The 20,411-nt window shown below is 42.2% G+C and overlaps 1 protein-coding gene across 1 annotated transcript in view; it reads left to right on the plus strand.

Moving 5' to 3' along the window:
- ptprt (protein tyrosine phosphatase receptor type T) overlaps positions 1-20,411 on the plus strand; it is a 430,905-nt gene that overhangs the window by 251,613 nt on the left and 158,881 nt on the right. The window contains exon 16 of the mRNA XM_028575011.1: positions 10,202-10,238. Within this exon, the coding sequence (XP_028430812.1) occupies positions 10,202-10,238 (37 nt within the window). The remainder of the gene's footprint in view (positions 1-10,201; positions 10,239-20,411) is intronic.

The raw sequence follows: 20,411 nt of genomic DNA on the forward strand, positions 1-20,411 counted from the left end.
TATTACACAAATATATTTCACCGTTTGATACATGAAAATTACGTTTTGATTAACGTTAACGTTGGGCTACTGCTCTGCTTTCTGCTAAAGACTCGGCTTAATGCCGTTGTTGTCATATAGCAACCGAGCGTCTAGCCAATTTCAGCTGCACAAGCTACAAAATAACTAATTAGGCGGTATTTAACTCCTAATAAGACTGTAGCGACATGCCTATAGGTAGCAGTATACAGCGCTATGTGTACGACTTCTTCATTTGGTTACAACAACGACAAAAGTGCTTAAAATTGTAGAAAACCACAATGTTTACTATGTGTGATGCACGACGTAGCCATCTTTGAAAGTGAACTCGGGGTCCTCTGAGTTCAGACGACTTGACGAGTCGTATATACGACCTCGGTGGCGTTCTTTTTGCAACTTCCGGTTCGTAACTCCGGAAAACGACTCCTAGATCGACTTCGGTGGACAAAAAGAACGCACCATAACCTTTAACAGTCACACCCCTTAGGACCTTAGCTAATGTTAGCACTAATTGCGGATAAAAAAAACCCCGGCAGTAACGTAAAAAAATAAATAAATTGCGATTAGACAATTGTATGTAATTATTGTTACAGGCCTGGTCTCTGCACAAAGAAGAATGACTATTTGAATAATTTGTTCCCCGAATTCAATATCTTGGTTATATACTGTCGCAGCAGGGCCATGTGGAAGCGATATTTTGCCAAATTTAGGATTTAAGTTATCGGCAGAGTGTAATTAGTTTAATTGCTTTGCCGTCAGTCATTTTGCGAGAGTAGGTGTCCCTTTTTTTACATTTTTTGTTCTCAAGCGGCGGATGTCTCAGAAAGCAACTCATTTACATTTGAGAGGACTCGGCTGGTTTGTTGCAGTTTGATCCCACGGATGAATGTCTGCTTCTCATTTCTCCGCCTGTCTTGGATAATCCTGCTCGTTTTTATTTATTTTTTTTCTTCCTCCCCCTCCCTCTGAAGCGCCACCTGTCCGTCACGGAAAAAAACGTCTCTCCTCCCTCTTTCTCTTTCATTTTCTGTCACTTTCTCTCTCTCTCTTGAGGAACATTCAGAAGAAATTGTTCTCTCAAACCACCCACTCTCCTCCTCTTCATCGCTCACGGCTGTTGCCTCTGTTTCTCTAATAGGAAAGAGAAGCCCACCTACATTTTCCTATTGTCAGATTATCTCAGTGGTGTCCCCCCCCCCCCTCCCTCCCGCCCCATTCTTCTGTGTGTTTCTTTGTCCCACTCTTCTTCCCCCTCATCTTTTCTCCATCTCCATCCTTCCTTGCTCTTCATCCATAGATCACGTTTCCGTCCGCCCTTTGTTCTTTGCTTTCTATTTCTCCCGCCCTCATTCTATTCGGTGCCTCCTTTTCCTTGTTACCTTTTCCGTTTGCGGTCTCCCTTTTCCTTGCTTCCTTTCATTCCCACCTGTTTCACATGCCCTCTCCTCAACTTTTTTCCTTCCCCTGTTTCATTTCCTCTCCGTCTTCTTTTCATTCTCTCCATCACCCTCATATTTTCTGCCTTTACTCGCTGTTCTTCGCTTCTTGTGCTTCCTGTCCTTCCTGTCCTCCTACCTCTCTTTTGCCTTCTATTTTCGTTTTACACACTTCTCCCTCCCTCTTCCTTTGCTACTTTTTCCCTTTAACCCATGTCTCTCTTTCTCTCTCTCTCTCTCTCTCTCTCTCTGACCCTCCATCCCTTTCTCTCCCCCCTCTGGGGTGACATCAGTCTGATGTCAGTCTCTCATCTCCAATCATTGTGCCAATTAGTCGACGCTCCACACATTAAAACTGCTCACCGACGGCAATCTTGATATCTCCCTCGACGTTGTGTGATGTCACACACACACACACACACACACACACACACACACACACACACCACCCACATTCCCACGTTAGAGGCAAACACACGCACAGACAAGAATAAAGTTCCTGGGGCTGTAAGTAAGAGAAGTAAGAGCAAGAGTGGTCAGGGACTTAGGGATGAGAAACGATAGAAGGAGGGGGAATAAAAGTCTAAAAAGAGTCGAAGGGAGATTAAAGAAGATATAATACTGGAGGGAAAGATGGAGGCCGGCAGGGCAAAACAGAAATAGCGCGAGAGGAGAGAGAGATATGCCAACTTTGTGGCAACACTTTGGGAAAGGCCATTTCCTGTTTTATCATGACAAAGCCAGGTCCATAAAGGAATGCTTTCCCCAGTTTGGAGTGGAAGAAGTTGCGTGCATAGAACGCTGACTTCAACCCCATCCGACACCCATAGGGATGAACTGGAATGCTGGCTGTGAGCCAGGCCTTATCACCCAAAACAACTGGGAACAAATCCCTGCAGCCAGATTCCAGGTTCAAGTGTATCGTCATGCTGTCAGCCATGGGCGAAATTTATCAAAACTGGCCAGTGCAACCCACCCCAGAAACCGATTACAATTTCCTTTACATAAATAAAGGCATTTGCGCCATAACTTGATGCAGAAAAGGCACAAATTGTTGCAAAAAAATTTAATTTTGCTTAAAAGTGGATATCTCAACCCCTCCTATGTTAAACCCAAAGTTACGCCCTCGCTTTCAGCATTATACCTAGGTACGTCCATCAGTCCGCACTTGTCTTGTAGCGATCCCTCAGGATTGGAGGCTGAGAAAGAAGAGGGACAAAAATGGGGAAATGAGCGGGAGAGGCTCATGGATGGAAAAAAAGAGGATGAGAAGAACAAAGCATGAGTGTAGAAAGATCGGTCAAAGGTGAAAAGAGGGGAGTGGAGTAAATAGATTTGAATGGGAGGGATAGAAAGAAGAAAGAGAGGTTGTCTTACCATGTCAGAACGGGGAAAGGAAGGAAGAAAGACACAAAAGTGCTAAGGTAAGTGCTGAGAAGAGTAGAGTGGAGAGGTGGAATTTTTTTGTTAGAGGAAAAAGGCAGAGAAGGAGGAAGAAGGCGAGGAGAAATGGCACAAAACAAAAGGAAGCAGTGGCACGCAGGGAAAAAAAAAACATGCCCCAAAAAGCAAAGACAGCAAGACACCTTTCATAAAAAGCCTCAGGAGTTGGACAAGGTACTCTAACTGACAAAGATCAAACTAAAAAAAGAAAAGAAAAGAGGGTTAAAAGTGTTTTTGCGTCGGGCAGTTAATGGAGCTACATACACGCACACATACACACACACACACACACACACACACAAACACACACACATATATAGCCACACATACACCACACAAACTTCAGAGTGCAGATTTTGGTGGTTGTAGGAGAGCGACACAGTGAGAGAGATTTAGCCAACTGCCAGACAATGTTGATTAAGATGCACTCAGCTGACAGCAAAATCCCTACATGCATTTTATTCTGTCTGGGAGGGGGTGTTTCTATGTGTGTGTGTGTGTGTGTGTGGGTGGGGGTGGGTGTGTGTGTGTGTGTGTGTGTGTGTGTGTGTGTGTGTGTGTGTGTGTGTGTGTGTGTGTGTGTGTGTGTGTGTGTGAGCCGTTGAAAGAGCCAGAGGTGTAAGTCAGATTGTAAGAAAGAATGTGAAAGAGTTATGGACCAAAAAACACTAGCTACCTCGGGTTGCCTGGGAACCCCGACAGCCAATCACAGCGCCCAGAAGTCAGACGGAAACCACACGTGGTTGGAAATCCAGTCAGAACGCTGACCCAACCAACTGTTTGATGGTAAGAATGTAAAAGAGAGGCAAGAGAGCAGGGACGATGGAAAGATAGATGGGGAGAGAGAGAGAGAGAGAGAGAGAGAGCGCTCACCCACACAGCAGCTGCATCTCCTATACACACTTAGTATTCCTGTCAGGCTCGACAAAGTTAACTACTACACACACAGAAACACAGACATAGACACACTCACACACACTCACACACACGCACACACACACTGTGTCTCTAGTGACTGCACCGTAAACAACTCCCCTTCTCTCGTCTCCCAGCCTCTCTGGATACAGGCAGGCCAATAAATTGGCCTTACATTTATTAACTTTGCTTCTTGCAGCCTCCTGAGGTTTAGCCCATTAGCATGAGCGAAGACGAGGCAGCGGTTCTATTCACAGGGACTGTGAATTCGGAGAAGCCAGGCCTCTAAATGGGCCCTAAATAGGCACGATAGGGCCAATTTCTGGAACTAATGTTATTCCCATGCTGGCTATTTGTGGGATATACACCACACTTCTGATTGCAAACTCAGAACCTGCCATTATGATTTATCATATGGCGTATCAAAGAAGTTGAAATTTGATGTATCTATTATTGCTGAGGCCTTATGTGATATTTCATCCCAATTCATTTTTCATTACTGTTAGATGTGGTAGAAAACGCAGGTCTGTTTATCAGTGACATGAATGTGTTAAAATGCATTCATTCTGAGTTTTACGTTACTTGTGCCTACAATCAAATTATGCATTTATGCACATAACATAATAAAGCAGACAGACAGACAGACAGAGATGTAGTTGAAGCAGCCGTGTTTAGTCTTGTGGAGAGAGCCAGCTCAGAGGCTTACACCATCCATCATCACTAATATTCATCTTCTCTGCTCTTTAATTTCACAAGACAGCTCCATGCGCGTGCACACACACACACACACACACACACACACACACACACACACACACACACACATGTACGTCACAATAACAAACATTCGGGATATGAACACAAAAGTGCCTGTCTCCTGTTATGCTCGCCTTTACATTCTGTATTTTACTAAATAAATAATGGAAGGTGAAATATGTCATTTTTATAACAAACTTAAATTCACTTTCACATTTTCACATAATGCAGCCACAAGCACAGCCAGAAACACTGAATATATCTGTCTCTCAGTTTGCCATCTTTCTCCATCATATTCTGACAGTGTGACACCTACAGGAGATCAGTTTTGAGCATTGCAAGACAATTTTCTGCCTACTCACTCCTGCATGTGTCTCTATATGTGTGTGTGTGTGTGTGTGTGTGTGTGTGTGTGTGTGTGTGTGTGTGTGTGTGTGTGTGTGTGTGTGTGTCAGCAGTCATTTAGAAGAAGTGAGGTTGCATTTTCAAGACCTGAATACACAAAAGGTTTGGTGTTCAAGTGGTTTACGTCGTGAGAACACTGCTGTTTTTCCCTTTTTAAAGTATGAATTAATAATTAATTTGTTTTTTCAATTGAATGTCTTTGCAGGAACAACATATATATTAAACTAAATTCAAAAGAAAGTAACTTCCACAGATTCAACAACATCAGCTAGTGAACTTGACACTGTCAGACCCTTTCCACTCATACAGTTTTGAAAAGCAGTGGCTTGTTTGAAAGGACCCTTTTGTAAACCTAGGTAAACACGACCTCATTTGAAAGCTTTCCAATTACCACCCAACATGCACTGCTGCCGTCACTGTGGAAGTCTCAAGTGTCTATATAGAAATAATGACTTGCGTGTATATAACATAATAACATGTCTGTGGTGTCCTGCTGAACAAAGACCAAAAACAAAATTCTTGGGGTTGTCTGCTGTTAGACCATGTAAACACTTTCAAGACCAGCTTAGGTCATCATCTACCAGTAACCAGCGGATACCAGCTCTGCTGAAAGTCCGTTTCAGTAACATTAACGATATAAATAAGCGACTTTGAGTCATTGAAAAGCACTATATAAATTCAATTTATTATTATTATTATTATTATTATAAAATAAGGGTTTGAAGAGTTGCTATGGCGCACAAACCTCAACCACAACCAATCTATATCGATATACCCATCAGGCTACGCAAAACAATTGCCATTCATAAGCCATGAAATGAGCTATAATGCAAATACAGTTGTGTTAAACAAGTTGCCAATAGAACAGATTAATATGAGTTCACGTGACTAAGGCTGTTTTCATATTAGATGTGATGGATTTTATACGGTGCCCAAGTACGATTGATAAAACTAAACGCATTCTCCAAAACGTTTTCGTGCGATTTCGTACAGAAACTTAAGCACAACACTTTGTACGATATCCTACGAAGTACAGGGAGAGCCGGCTGGTCACGTGACGACCATACCTGCCAACATTAGGTTTTCAAACTCCAGGAGATATGTGCGGGGGTCATGGCGGCGCGACCGGGTTTTAATGTGCTGAGTAATGTCATTTTTCCCGCCGTGCGCTACATTAAAATCAACGCGACACACCTTACAAAAAGCGTGGAGGTTGTCGATATGACTAGGTAAGATTCATGTAAATTGTTGCGCCAACACACTGTTGAAATTTACAGCTATTTTTGGATTTCCTTGCGGGAACACCGCCTTCACCTGCCATTTTTATCGGCTCGCTTTCGGGTCTGAACTTTCCACGAAGATTGTGCAGAGATCAACTGCGCAACTGGGTTATAGATTGCCAGGTTGAGGTGACAAACGGGTTGAAAATTGTGTATGGTGTGTGGATTGTGTGAATAGGATGCGTTTCATACAAGATCTGGCAACTGGTCAACATAAGACAAACGTATTGGTCCAATTATTTATGAAGGAGTTTGGTCGATGCAAATTACGGGAGTTTCCCGAGAGAAATAACAAACTGGGAGGGGTCCGAGAGATAGGGCTAAAAAACAGGTAAAACCGGGGAAAAACGGGAGTGTTGGCAGCTATGGTGACGACCTGTCCCACGACAGTTAAGTTTAGCGGTCTTTACAGTTCAATTTAGCCGGGAAAAGGTGACTGTGAGCCGGGTACAGAGCACCGTGATGTTTCAGTCGTTTCACCGGCCGTTGCAGTTAAGTTTAGTTGACAAAAAGTGACTTTCATGCGGCGATGACAGTTACGTTTAGGCACTAAAACGCCTAGTTAAGGTTAGAAAAAAAAAAAGACTCAACGAACCGTGCCCAGGTACGATACTCAGCGTCCCACTAATTGAACAAACTGGACATCGGGGTCAAATGTACTCCATAGCAGGCCAGAGTACCTGATGCAAGTTTGTTTGTTTTGCCTTTTGTTTTATAACTTGATTTTGCTGCTTTCCATTTTTTAAATGGAGGTAAAAAAGTTGGCCTTTCAGTGGATATGACGTTGGGTTAGACATGCGCAGGATTGCTAACTTCTCCATTTACCACTTAAAACATCCTGTTGTTCTGGCAACACAAATGGCAGACTGATCTCATGAATTGGCGTATGTATGACACGCCAATTTGTATTCCGTTTTTGCGTGTTATCAAGACGCATAATCGCATTTTTGCGTGTATATCAACGCAAATCGGCCGCCATTGACCTATATTGTGAGTCAGTTTCCGCCGTAGCGAGTAGTATAAACAAACGGGGGATTGAGTAAGGAGGTAGATTGGGGTGGCGGATGGGTAAAACACAGGACTTTCACCCGGGAGAGCCAGGTTTACATCCCTGCCTTGTGTATTAAGGCCAGAGGTACTTCCTGTGCACACTAAACAACTGATGAAGGTGTTTGGATGAACACTGAAACGTCTTGTATTTTATTATTTTTTAATCCAGTGTTTTTGTTTTATTTTTTTAATTACAGCTTTGTTGTAAGCTTCATATTGCTTTTTGATTCTACTCCGAAGAGCAACTTCTCAGAAAAATAAAGTTCTAATCTCATTTCTGCCACTGCATGTAGATGCAGTGGCAGAAATGAGATTAGAACTTTATTTTTTTTTATTTAGATGTAGATCTGAAACACTTCAACTCCTAAAACAGGTTCAATTGATTCCAGGTTTCGGTTGTTAATATGACCTTAAACTACTGAGTTTAGATGAAAATAAATGTACTTTAGCGTGCTAGACAGCAGTGGTCTTTGATGAAGAAAAATGGGCCAACATGTGAAGGTGACCAATCTCCGTGTGACAAGTGGGTTAGACGCATGCACACTTACTGGTGACAGCACATCATGGAGGGAAGAGAAGAGGAAAAGACAGGAGCAGTGAAGGAAGGAAAAGGGCTGGAATAAAAAAAAGCACACGCTTTCTCAGGCGATGACAGGCCCTCAGAAAGAGGGTGACGGGAACGGTGGAACCGCGGGAACGTAAAATGTGGGCAACAAATAAAAAGGAGGGCACTGGAAACACATGTAGGCCAACTCTGGGATAGGTAGAAGTTTGGAGAGACGTCGTGGCCTGCCCTGTTAGGACTGATTTGCTAATTTTGGTCAAAAGATGTCTGGACGTACCTTGTTAAGATTGGTGATGAAATAAAAATATTCTTTAAAACAAGTTTTTTTTTTTTTTTTTTTACATGTATTTTTTGAATGTGCCATTCATGTACTCTTTAATGTTTTCATTCTTTATTTATTACAAAATCATCTAATTTTAATAATGAGCAAGTGTGTGTCCATGCCTCAATTGTCTGTATGAGTGTGTATGAATTTAGGATGATGAATCTAATCAGCGCCGAACACAGTAGCTTATTGATCGGATATTAATAGTGTTGCTTTTTGAGACTTATCAAGTGTGTGTATTGCAAAATAGGACAAATTAAGAAACGAATAACATGTTCCCATGATCTCATTGATCGTCATTAAAAACTAATAACGGCATGGTGTGTGAGAGCAATGTGTGTGTTTGCTCTATGATGTTAATCCACATATTACTGGGTTTAGCACGTTTTGCCCCATTAACTACAAATTGTATACAGTTTTTGTTGTTGCTGATCATTTTCTGAACCGTCACATATGATTCCTGATTGATTTCCTGGATTTAACCCAACTATACACAGACCCAATCACAGCTTCCGGGTAGAAAACTCCTGCATCCCGTACATACATTTTAACGGCGCTTAGCAAACAGGGACCCGGAACAACTGCATATGCACTTCTAAAATGTTTGATGCTTTCGTATGTCAACACTTTCACTTACATTAGGTGGGAGATGTAATTTACCTGTTGGGCCACAGACTAACGAAAGTGACACCACCCAAACTAGCTGTCATTCAGAGATGTCGCTGTTCCTAACGCTAGATTTGGTTTCTTCAATTCAATTTTATTTATAGTATCAAATCATAACAAAAGTTATCTCGAGACACTTTACAGATAGAGTAGGTCTAGACCACACTCTATAAATTCCAAAACCCCAACAATTACAGTAATTCCCTCAAGAGCAAGCATTAGCAGTGGCTATTGCGACAGTGGCAAGAAAAAACTCCCTTTTAGGAAGAAACCTCAGCAGACCCAGACTCTTGGTAGGCGGTGTCTGACGGGCCGGTTGGGGGTGTGATGAACAGTGGTGATAACAGTCACATTAGAAGTCACAGTGACTTCGAAGGTTATCGTGGAAGTTCACGTCATAGCCGGGCACATCGTGTCATACTGAGTAGTGCAGTCTCCTATACCGGATCCTGACTACTCTGTGCATAGGAACATCACAGCAGGGCGTTGCGGGATGTAACGTGGCGCTGCAGAGCACGGGTGGATGGTGCGGATGCAGCAGGACGCAGCAGGATGCAGCCGGGAAATGCAGAGAATCGCAGAGCATAGCTCTGAGCATAATCTAGCTCTGAGCATAATCTAGCTCTGGGGAGTAAACTCCCCAGAGCTAGATTAGTAACAAGCATTTCTGGGACATTATGCATACAAGATGCTAGCAAAGCATCATAGGACAGAAAATAAGCACACCAGGAACTTCAGACAGGTCGGACCTCGGTTTGTTTTCATAAAAAAAAGGTCTTAGACCGATTAATCCATTATCAAAATAGTTTGCTGTAAATGTATTGCTTGGCAACTAGTCTATATCGAGGACGTTTCATTTCACATCGGAAATTCGGCTGTATGTCCCTCATTTCGGCCGGATGTCCGTCACCTTACACTTTCTTTTGCGTTGGCAGTCTAAACTCTGGTGGATTTCTGAGGACTACGGTTAACTGCTCCTCAGATCTCTGCAGGGTAAATCCAGACAGCTAGCTAGACCATCTGTCCAATCTGAGTTTTCTGTTGCACGACTAAAACAAACTTTTGAACGTACACGTTCCCCCAAAACAAGTTCCTTCCCGAAGCTATTTTGCAGCAGCACTGTAACTGCGTCCGGCGAGACTACCTGACAACTAATGGATTCATCAGTTAATCTCTACAGCTCTTGCTTTTTTCCATCTAAGATGGCCGACCCTGTTGACATGAAACGGCCCACGCAGAAACTACACTCTTGCAACAGCTATTTAAGAATTGAACAATGCGATTCTTGGATTTGTCCTCAGTTGACTTTAACAGTCCATCTTTCTTTCTCTTCTCTCCACAGGAAACCAAAATCAACTGTGTCCGCCTGGCTAACAAAGGTATGAGCACCCTTCCATTGATACTCAGCCTGCACTTACACTATGCTACTGCTTTCAAGTCTAATTCAACTTTTAACTTCTTACAGTAGTGACGTTCATTCTGAAGAATAGCGTGATTACATGATCCCCGAGAATAGTTTAACAGGTTTAAAGTTGTGTTAGATGAGATGAACACACACACACACACACACACACACACACACACACACACACACACACACACACACACACATGAACCTGTAACATTTAGGCCAGGCAACCCCACATCCTAACCATGTTAACCTGCATGATTTCATTGCATAGCATCCTCTTTCTCCATCTCTTCTCTCCTAATCTTTCTCCTTTATTGCCCTTTTCTGTCTCACATTCTCCCTCTTTTCCATCTATCCTGCTCTCTCTCGTACCGCATCCATGTTGCTCATCAGTGCATATAGTGAAACCTCAGCGCCATTACATACCGATTGACCGCCTTCATTAAACCTGATGAATGGAGGCTAAGGCGTTAAGAACGCATTTCATCCTATTCGGTTTTGCTTTCCCCATCTTTATTTGCTGCTCATCTCCGCCATTTGTGTGCCAGGCAATGTGCTTCTTAAGCTTTTCAGCTTGCTATTGATTTTCCTCACCTCGTCTCTTTTTTTCTTTCTTCCATTTTATTTTTTTTGCATCTGCATCAAACACTGATTTGATTTTTCCACACCTCCTTCCTCTGTTTTCTGTCTCTCTCGCTCTCATATTATTTTCTCGTCCACGTCAAGCTTTCACTGCTCATTTGTGCACATTTTCCTTTTGTATCATGATCTTGCGCAATCCATTTCCAGGCTGTGTTTTTCTGTGTGGAAAGTACTGTGGGTGGAGGTCCACGCTGTGTAGACGCTGCTCTCTGTATGTCTGCATGCGTGTGTGCTTGGGAAAAGACATGCTTTTGACTTATTTTTCAGTATGTATAATGATCAGTTTTCCCCAAACACTTCTAAAACTTTAAATCTACTTGAAATGTACTGTTTGGCAGTGTTCTGAGGCAGTGCAGATTAATTAATTACTTTTGCAAATGCCTACGACTTATTTATTAGTGATACCTGCTATCCACTCACTACAGCAGCTGATTTCTCTGATAAATTTCATTGTCTGGTTTAGTGTGTTCTATTCAGTGAAATCAGCTGGTGTACGTTTTGGTTAGAATAAAATAAATAAGTTAGAGAATAATTGAGGTTTAGTTATAAAGTAAATAATAAAAAAAGTAATAAAGAGGCAGAGAATCTGATTCAAGTAAAACTTAATGGACAGAGCCAAAGAATCATGTTTGGCCAGTTCATGGAAGCTTTCAAGAGGAGGGAGACAATGTACAACTTGTAGCTAGGGCTGCTTGGTTATGTAAAATAAAAAATTATTACTTTGGTCAATATTGAAATCACAATTATTTAACACGATTACTCATTGACTCTTGGAGGACGCACCATTTATTGAACTTAAAAAATAACAGTGAAACAAATCAACAGTGAAGACGCCTCGAACTGTGAAATTCCCCTTCATACTTTTTTTCTTGAACTGTTATGAATCCGCTTCAGAACAGAAGACAGAAAATAAGAGTTTGCTTGCAAAATGTAATGGGCAAAATAATCATATTTGTGACTGTTAGGAGCCGATATTGCAATCAACATTTTATGAATTGCACAGCTCTACAATTAGCCTTCGTGCTATTAATTAAAACAACACATTTTGTCTACGGTGTGTACCATGTGCAAAGTAGCCTAAGCCCTACAAGCCTTTAGCTGGCTTCTGTAAAGTATTGGCCTGTCTTTTGGCCCACTAAGATGCATTTTATGTGTTAACATTGGTTTAAACCAGTGCCAATGCTGGGTGTCCATTGATATTGGTCCTAAAGACCTGGTTAACATTTTTCCAAGTTTAGTACGTACTGTATGTGGATAGCAGCATAACTTCAGCTTGATGCTGTCTTGCCAGGGCCCTATCTTGCACCTGGCGCAGTGCGGCACAAAGCTGGACGCAAGTGTCTTCGCTATTTTAAGACCATCCACCGCCTACGTATGTAGTTTAATTAAGAAATGCACCTGCGGCCATCTTTGCGCCCATGGGCGTGCTGGTCTTACAGCGAGGTGTGTTCAGGTAAATATTCGGCGTATTGCCATCTTGAGGCAGCAGGAAGTGATCGCGCCGTTGACCAACAAAAACCTAATCTAAAGTCAATTATTTTTTACAGCGCATTAGTAAAATGCGCCTAGGCTTATGCACTGCGCGCGCACACTATGCTTGTTACACACACAGGGAAGCGCAGCAGCACACAAACATGCGAAAGATTACAAATAAAAATATTACGGTGCAAATCCGCCATCATAATAGCGATGCGCCATGGTACAACCGCGCATGGCTTTTATAGGGAATGGGAGATGACACTCTGATTGGTTTATTGCATGTTACGCCCAAAACACACCTATGAATTAATGAAGACACCAAGTACAACCCTTTAGAACCATGCGCCTGGCGCACGGACCCTTTTTTCCATCATCAAACTAGCAAAAGTGGATTTGGATATGCCCTAAAAGCACCTGCGCCGTACGCTTAGATAGTTAAAATAGGGCCCAGATTATAACTCATACTGAAAGGGCCATTAATTATTGGCTATGATTATGAACTTATGATCTTGTATACATGATTGGTCAAGGCAGATGGCCGCCAACAAAGAGCCAGGTTCTGTCTGAGGTTTCTGCCTGTCGCGGGCTGCTCTTGGGGGGAATTGTTGGGTCTCTGTAAATTATAGAGTGTGGTCTAGACCTACTCTGTAAAGTATCCTGAGATAACTCCTGTTATGATTTGACACTTTAGATAAAATTAAATACACACCCAGGTTTCCTAATAAAGAAAACAAAAGACTCAGGTGGAAACTGGCCTTTTAATTGTTGCCTCGTCCATTGCTTTCGTATATTGCTAGACTTTATTATGTATCATTGCTTCTTTTGCAGTTTTAGTTAGGGTTATGGTTGTCAGCGTTGCCTTACTTGCTATCTAAAAACATGGTTCTTTGGCTTCACCAACTAATGTTAAACTTAACCAGTGAGATTCTTTCTGCACTCTGCCTCTGAGAAATGTAGATTAGAAACAGTTACGATCAAACTTTTCTTTAATGGCTCCTGGTTGACTACCACCCTGTCACCATGCAAGTCATCCACATTTGAAGCTGATAAGGCAATGATCTGCAGGGAAACTGTTTGAGTAACATTGTGGGCCAATTTAAGCCACCTAGTTGCCTCAATAAACAGTGGTTGCTATAAACTTGTATTTAAAAATGAACTAATTATTTGTTGTTACCCTTGACGAAAGTGTTCACTGATCTGATTTTGTCCCTGGGTGGACTAAACTCTTGCAGCCGAACCCGGAGGGCAGATTGTGTCTTTGCCACGCCACAAAGTTCATTTTTCATCATTCATTGTTTTTTGTTTTTTTTCTTTCAACCATCGTTTCATTTCTTTTCTCTTCCATGTCCTACTCCCTTTCTTTTATTAACCCGTCAAGCCAGGCTGACAGACTCAACAGACTCCAATGTTAACCCCCAGCACCACATCTGCATTCACTGACTCACTCTTAAATAATAAACATCCTCACCAGCAAGCCATCTGTCAGGCCTTTTCCTGGCCAGTCAAGAGCTCGTTGATGCTTACTTCCTGGCAATAAGTCCAGTCATAACCCAGTTCACATCTTGAGTGCTAGTTGTCCTATTGATCCTAATGTTCCAGTGCTATCTCTCACCACTGCCATTTCTCTCCTCTAAGACAGATTGTGCAATTGAAAAGATCTAAACTTCCTTGATGAAATGGATAAAGAAAGCAATACGTCTTTTTTTCTTAGACTTTTTTCTTCTTTTTTTCGTTGTTTGTTTGTTTTCTCTCTTCCCTCTCTTTCTCATGCTTTCCGGCGGGGACGTGCGGCCCTTGGCCTTAGTGGTAATAGGTAGGGGACAAATAACAACGCCGTACATTCTAGTCATCCCAAGCGAAGGTGATTATTGCTTTCTAGGCAGACTACTGTCTTCCCTATGTTATATTTTTTTCATCACAGTATAACCATGAACACAACACAAACCCTGTTAAATTTTGGTTGTCCCCTGCCCTGCCCTCCCCTCCTTTCCCTCCTCCCTTATTTTTTTTTTTTTTTTTTTTTCTCAGTTTTTGTCTTTCCTTCTCATTGCCATCGTACTGCATATATTTGCATGTCTGCTCTGCTTCGAGTGTCGCTGGCTGTGTATGAACCTCTTTCTGTCTGTGTCTTGCATCCACACACACACACACACACACACACACACACACACACACACACACAGTAGTGAAACCATGCTGCTTTCATGCACAGTCAATAGCCTGAGTGTGAGGACAGTAAGCCTTGGACCTTGTTATGAAAAGGAAATACTAAAACTAAATTAATTTGTATTTGGATCTCTATTGCTCTCTTTAAGATAAAAAAAAGCCAACTTTCGTTACAAAACCTCCTGTAAGCATGGTTTCATTCCTACATGTATGATAATCATTCATTGAGTGATTTGACAAAACCAGGAACTCATGGTGGATGAAACAATGGATGATGGCGATGACCTCCCTTACCACCTTTGAGCGATGAGCTTTAACTTGTCTGTCTTTAGGTTTTCATCCCTGATGGGGCATACGCTTTAGAATATGGCGTTTGTCATTGGGATTCATTTAATTAATAATGGGTGACAACACACAACTCAATCAGGTGGACATGTTTCTGAAAGGTCGTTAACGTAACTCCTCGATAACACAGTGCAACCTTGAAATTGTTTCTTCAAAGAGAGAAAAAATCATGTTTCAGCCATTGCACGTTAGATTGAAGCCAAATTCCCACTTTTGCCATCCCAAGTGACACCAAAACAATGACGCAAAGACGATACTTCATTTACCGTTCTAATAAAGTACGGTGCTTACACACCATTATTTCTCTTTAGGTGTAATATTCCCTAATTTGGTAGAGCACACATTCAGAATTGTTTATGTGATGGATTGGTTTTAGAGCCGTTTAGGTTGAGCCCTAAACCGAACTCATTCAATCTACGGAACACCATCCTCCACTGATCACTGATGCTCTCAAATCACTCCTCAGCCACAGTACACCCCCTGCAACTGCTTACCATCATGTTTCATTTATGAAAGTGCATGGCATTCCTTGTGACCATCAAATACTGAACATACCTGAAATTCAATTCAAAATGTGTTGCACTCACTGACTTAGCATTTTAACTGTTGTAAATGGGAGGACAAGCCACTGAACCAAGCATCTATTTTCTACCATTCATTTAAAAGAAGTGGCCTTAAATTTGAAAGAAAACATACTTCATGTTTTAATTTGTATCTATGATCATCGGACTGTTTTCAAACTATCTGACCTTCATCAGCAATGCTATAATATACTTAAAGGCATTTAAATACATAAATATCCAACCTTGAAAGGTATGACACCAATTACTGCATGTCACCAATCAGGCTGTTCTCATGAACTATTTGTACATATAGCTACAGAAAAGTATTGCACTGTAATTTGTATGTATTCCACATATTTATTGCTATATGTACTGGGGTGGATGGGTGGTTCGTAAAACACAGGGCTTTCAAGCAGGGGAGTGGACTTCGCATCCTGGGGAATCTAAACCACAATTTATTTACTTTTTTATCCTAACTAGTCGTTTTGGTGCCTAAACTTAACTGCTGCCACCGCATGGCGATCATGTTTTGTCGGCTAAACTTAACTGCGACAGACGCTTTGAAGACCGGGGCCTCACAGTGCTCCGTACCCGGCTCACAGTCACCTTTTGTCGACTAAACTTAATGGCAATGGCCGCTGAAACGACCGGGGCCTCACAGTAACCTTTTGTCAACTGAATTTAACTGTAAAGACCGCTAAACTTAACTGTCATGTGACCGGCCGTCACGTGAACGGCCACCACTCGCCTTCATATCCTCGGATATCATCCGAGTTGGTGTGCATATGTTTCGTAATATCGTACGAACCCTTTCATGAGAATGCGTTGCTCCAATACCTGAACAAGTAATTGTTTGATGTAAAGTTACATCTAATTTTGATCTATTATTTAAGTTGTTAGCTACTATGAAACTTTATGAGAATGAAACTGATTTGCATTATATTAAAACCATGTCCTAATTCCGTGCTCTTTTTAGTACAGCCCAGTTCATTAAAATTCAATCCTCCAAGTGTCATCATAACACAGGAGCTAAACATTGTTTACTGAACTGGATTGTATTTGGGAAAGCAGAGACGTGACAGCAGCATATGAATACAACTCAGCGATACAACAATCAAAATGTTGACTTGAACAATGGGGACACAACAGGGAATCAGTCAACAGCAAGCGTAGTCGTAAACTGCTGTCACAGTTCTTTGTCAAGAATATGAGATGACTTCACATGAATACAATAACACGTATTGTCCTGAGGGAAATTGAGGTTGCAAGCCCCAGCACAAAGAATTATGCATATGATGCACAAAAGCGGACACTAGTGAAATCCTAAATTGAATAAATATAGATTGTATTCATATGAAGCGGTGTTTCTTACCTCCATGCAGATTAAAACAGAAAACCTCTTGGTGCATTAAAAAGTATTTCATGGCAAGGCTAAACATTGTACAGATACATTTGAACACTTACTATTACTTTCACAAATGAACACCATGCATTATCCTTAATGAATAATAAATTCGTAAATAAATCATTGCGTTCCTTGTCGGTTAGTACTCTATAGAAACAAACACATTTTCGACAAAGGCAAGCACAGTGCAACATATTTAATATATGTATTAGTGCTGTCAGTTAAACACGTTATTAACGGCGTTAATTCAAACCTATTTTAACGGCGTAAATTCTTTTATCGCGAGATTAACGTTCTTTTTGGAACCTCATTAATGCATTCTCATGAATGGGTTTGTATGATATCATATGATAACTATGCACAACAACTCGTGATAAACCCTCGAAATTACAGCAACCGCCAACTGGTCACATGATGACCAGTCACATGACAGTACCCGGGACACAAACACCCATTTCTTGGGTAATGTCTTGTTTTTTCCCTTTAACTTCTTCTAGGACACTAACTCCGTTCCCACACTTGAACACCCTGTGTTGTACTACCAATCTATCCATCCAGACCTCCTCCCTACACGGATTTTTGCAGCAGTCCATGTGGTGCGTAGAGTAGTAAATATGTGGAATACATACGTATTCCAGTGCGTTACTTTTTGTAGCTGTATATACACCAATGGTTCATGACAGCCTGCCCTCATCCCCTTTGTGTTCAGTACTTCTCTAAGCATTCTCATTCAGCACTTTAGAGCTTAGCCATTGACAGCAGCTAGCTAATTTATCATCAATTCCACTTGATGTTGTCTAAACCCAGGAGGACTAAAAACGTCATATGAATGGTTCTACTTTGACACTGCGTCTGGGCTGAGATCAACTCACTTTCAGTTCAATCAGCTTAAACAATGAAATCAGAAAGTGGACTTTTTTGGAGCTTGTTTCTCCCTCAGCTCTTGTTCTGCTTGCACCAAATCAAACATCAAAAAGTTTTAAATGGGTGATAACCCTAGCTTTACCAATAGAACAGATCTCTACAGTATTAAACGCAGTGTCTGTTGACGGTGTGGTAAATATTACTCCTTCCAATTTATGACTTTTTGAACAGATTGATTTGGATTTGAAATGAACACAGCCCGGTTTTTACACCACTCCGTCTAGCTGGGTGGCAGAAGTTCAACTTTGTTCATCTGTTATTCTTTCTTAAGTCCTTCAGAAATGTATATCTCAACTGTTACGCAATGAAAACAAATAGTCTATTTTACACAAATATGTAAGACAGAGTTTAAACTTCAGCTTAAATTGTCCCAACTCCATTACATTGGCAATGCATTCTGGTAGCGTCGCTGCAACTTTTGAGCAGCGGGGTGTGAAGTTGCCCACGCCTCATTTGCATACATTTGAGGTCCAGGCTACTTTATGTAAATCAAGGGTATCTTGCTCGACTCGCCGCTTCTCAAAAAACTAACAAAAATCTTTTCAACTGACCATTGTCGATCTTAAATAAAGACAGATTCAGCGGCTGCAGCTTATTTCTCGCGTAAAATGGTTTTAGAAACACATTTTGGTGAACTATTTTCGTAAAATAAGACAAAAGTTTCCAACCACGTTGGTCCATTTTAAAATCCCGGAGCAGACAGCCCACGAGTGAAGCGTTCGTCCATTCAGGTGCAGCCATCGCACTTTGCTCGTAGGCGGACATTAAAAAGAAACTGATAACTGCGAGTGGAAAGCCCGTCAAGTGTCCGATGCTGGGAAACGGGGTGATCCCTGCTGTCAAATAAAACGCCATGTGGACACGTACTGTACCATTAGAAGAAGATTAATTAAAAGAATGACATAGTTGGCATTGTCTGGGAGACTCTTGGCATTGATGTCTTTTTGATATACCACTGTATAAGTTATGAGCTCTTCATGCTACGTCATCTGACAGCACCGCTGCTTAGCTGCTGCTCTGCTGCTGCTTAGCTGCTGCTCTGCCCGGTTTGTTCATCCAGGCGCTAAAGGGGGATTTTTAATTCGGTATCTGACGCTAATCCCTATTTCCCACTGGGCGCACCTGCACTGCGTTCCGGATACGCCACAACCCCTGCGAGCAATCCTGGCCATTCGAGTCTATGCTTGATATTCCACCAGCCGAGGCCACGGCGCGTCCCAGAAGCTAGAAATACGCACCAGGTCTATATTCACGGGACCGTCCGGACATTAGGGCAGCAAGTTAAACAGCAAGAGCATCCAGTCAGTTCCCCAAAAGACATCCCCCAATATAGGATATGTCTCCTCTACAACACCATGGACGAGGAGAGATTCATCTTGCAGGTGAAAAAAAACATAATGGACATCACAGATTTTTTTTTATCCGGACAACACCAGAAAAGAGAGGGCATGGAGTTTAATTACAGGAGTGCTTGGATTGGAAAGTAGATACTAGCTTAATAAACACGAGATCTGCGAGTCGGGCAGGCAAGACGCTCCGCTTCTAGCGGTACAGATCCATTTGACCGTGCGACGCTCCACTCTATTCCTATGGGTGACGTCAAGCGACTTCAACGCGCCTGCAAAGCATTCCGGGAGTCAATGCAAATGAATCCGTTGAACGTGACGCGACTATCCAGTAGAAGGAGACGAAAATCTTTCAAACTGACCTTTGTCGATCTGAATGAAGACACAATTGCCTATTTCTCGCTTAAAATGTTTTCAGAAACACGTTTCGGTGAAGTATTTTTGTAAAATAAGAGATCGTATTCTCAAGGAGCCGCCATGACACTCTGTTGAAATTCTCGAGTAGCCAGACCCATGTCACGTGTTCGTCCAGTCAGGGGCGTGGAGCATCAACCATGGCTGTATGACGTCGCGACACCACGCTTCAGTTGTGTCGGCCAAATGGATCTGTACCGTAAGACGCTCCTGGTGTAGTGTGGCACGTGGCGGAGGACGAAACAAAACCGGAACGCAGCACACACGTGCCCAGTGGAAAATCGAGGTAAGAGACCACTGAACCAAGCGTCCGTATTGGACGAGTTGGGATTGGGAACGGGCTGGTCGGGTACGAGTAATGCAGAACTGAACAAGAGGACACGCAGCTTCAATATCACTTAGCTAGCATTGTTTTATTTATTTTTGGGGATTTTGTTTGGCTGAAGGCAAATCATTTTGATAAAAAAAAAATCAAGTGATGCCCTTTGGCTCAGTGTGGCAAAAGTGCAGCGGAGAGCATGCACAGATACAGTAAGCGGGACTTCTGCATTGGCAGGGTCTGTATGCCCTGCACGTGTTTGTGTCCTGGAGCTCACAGGAGCATCAAACCCCCCACCCCTTGTTATCCCAACATGGGTATCATATGTCAGCTGCAATTCCCATTACCATTAGTCCCGAGGTCGATTATAATTGGTGGTGTACAGAGTCGTGTTGTAACTGACTCTGGCGCGCTGTGCAATACTGATGCAACATGTGGCTCGCTATCTGTGTGTGTGTGTGTGTGTGTGTGTGCGTGCGTATGTGTGTGTGCACGTGACTGAACTGCAAAAGTGAAACATTGAAGGATTCGCATCTGA

This window comes from Perca flavescens, chromosome 4, assembly GCF_004354835.1.
Source record: "Perca flavescens isolate YP-PL-M2 chromosome 4, PFLA_1.0, whole genome shotgun sequence".
Lineage (NCBI taxonomy): Eukaryota > Metazoa > Chordata > Actinopteri > Perciformes > Percidae > Perca > Perca flavescens.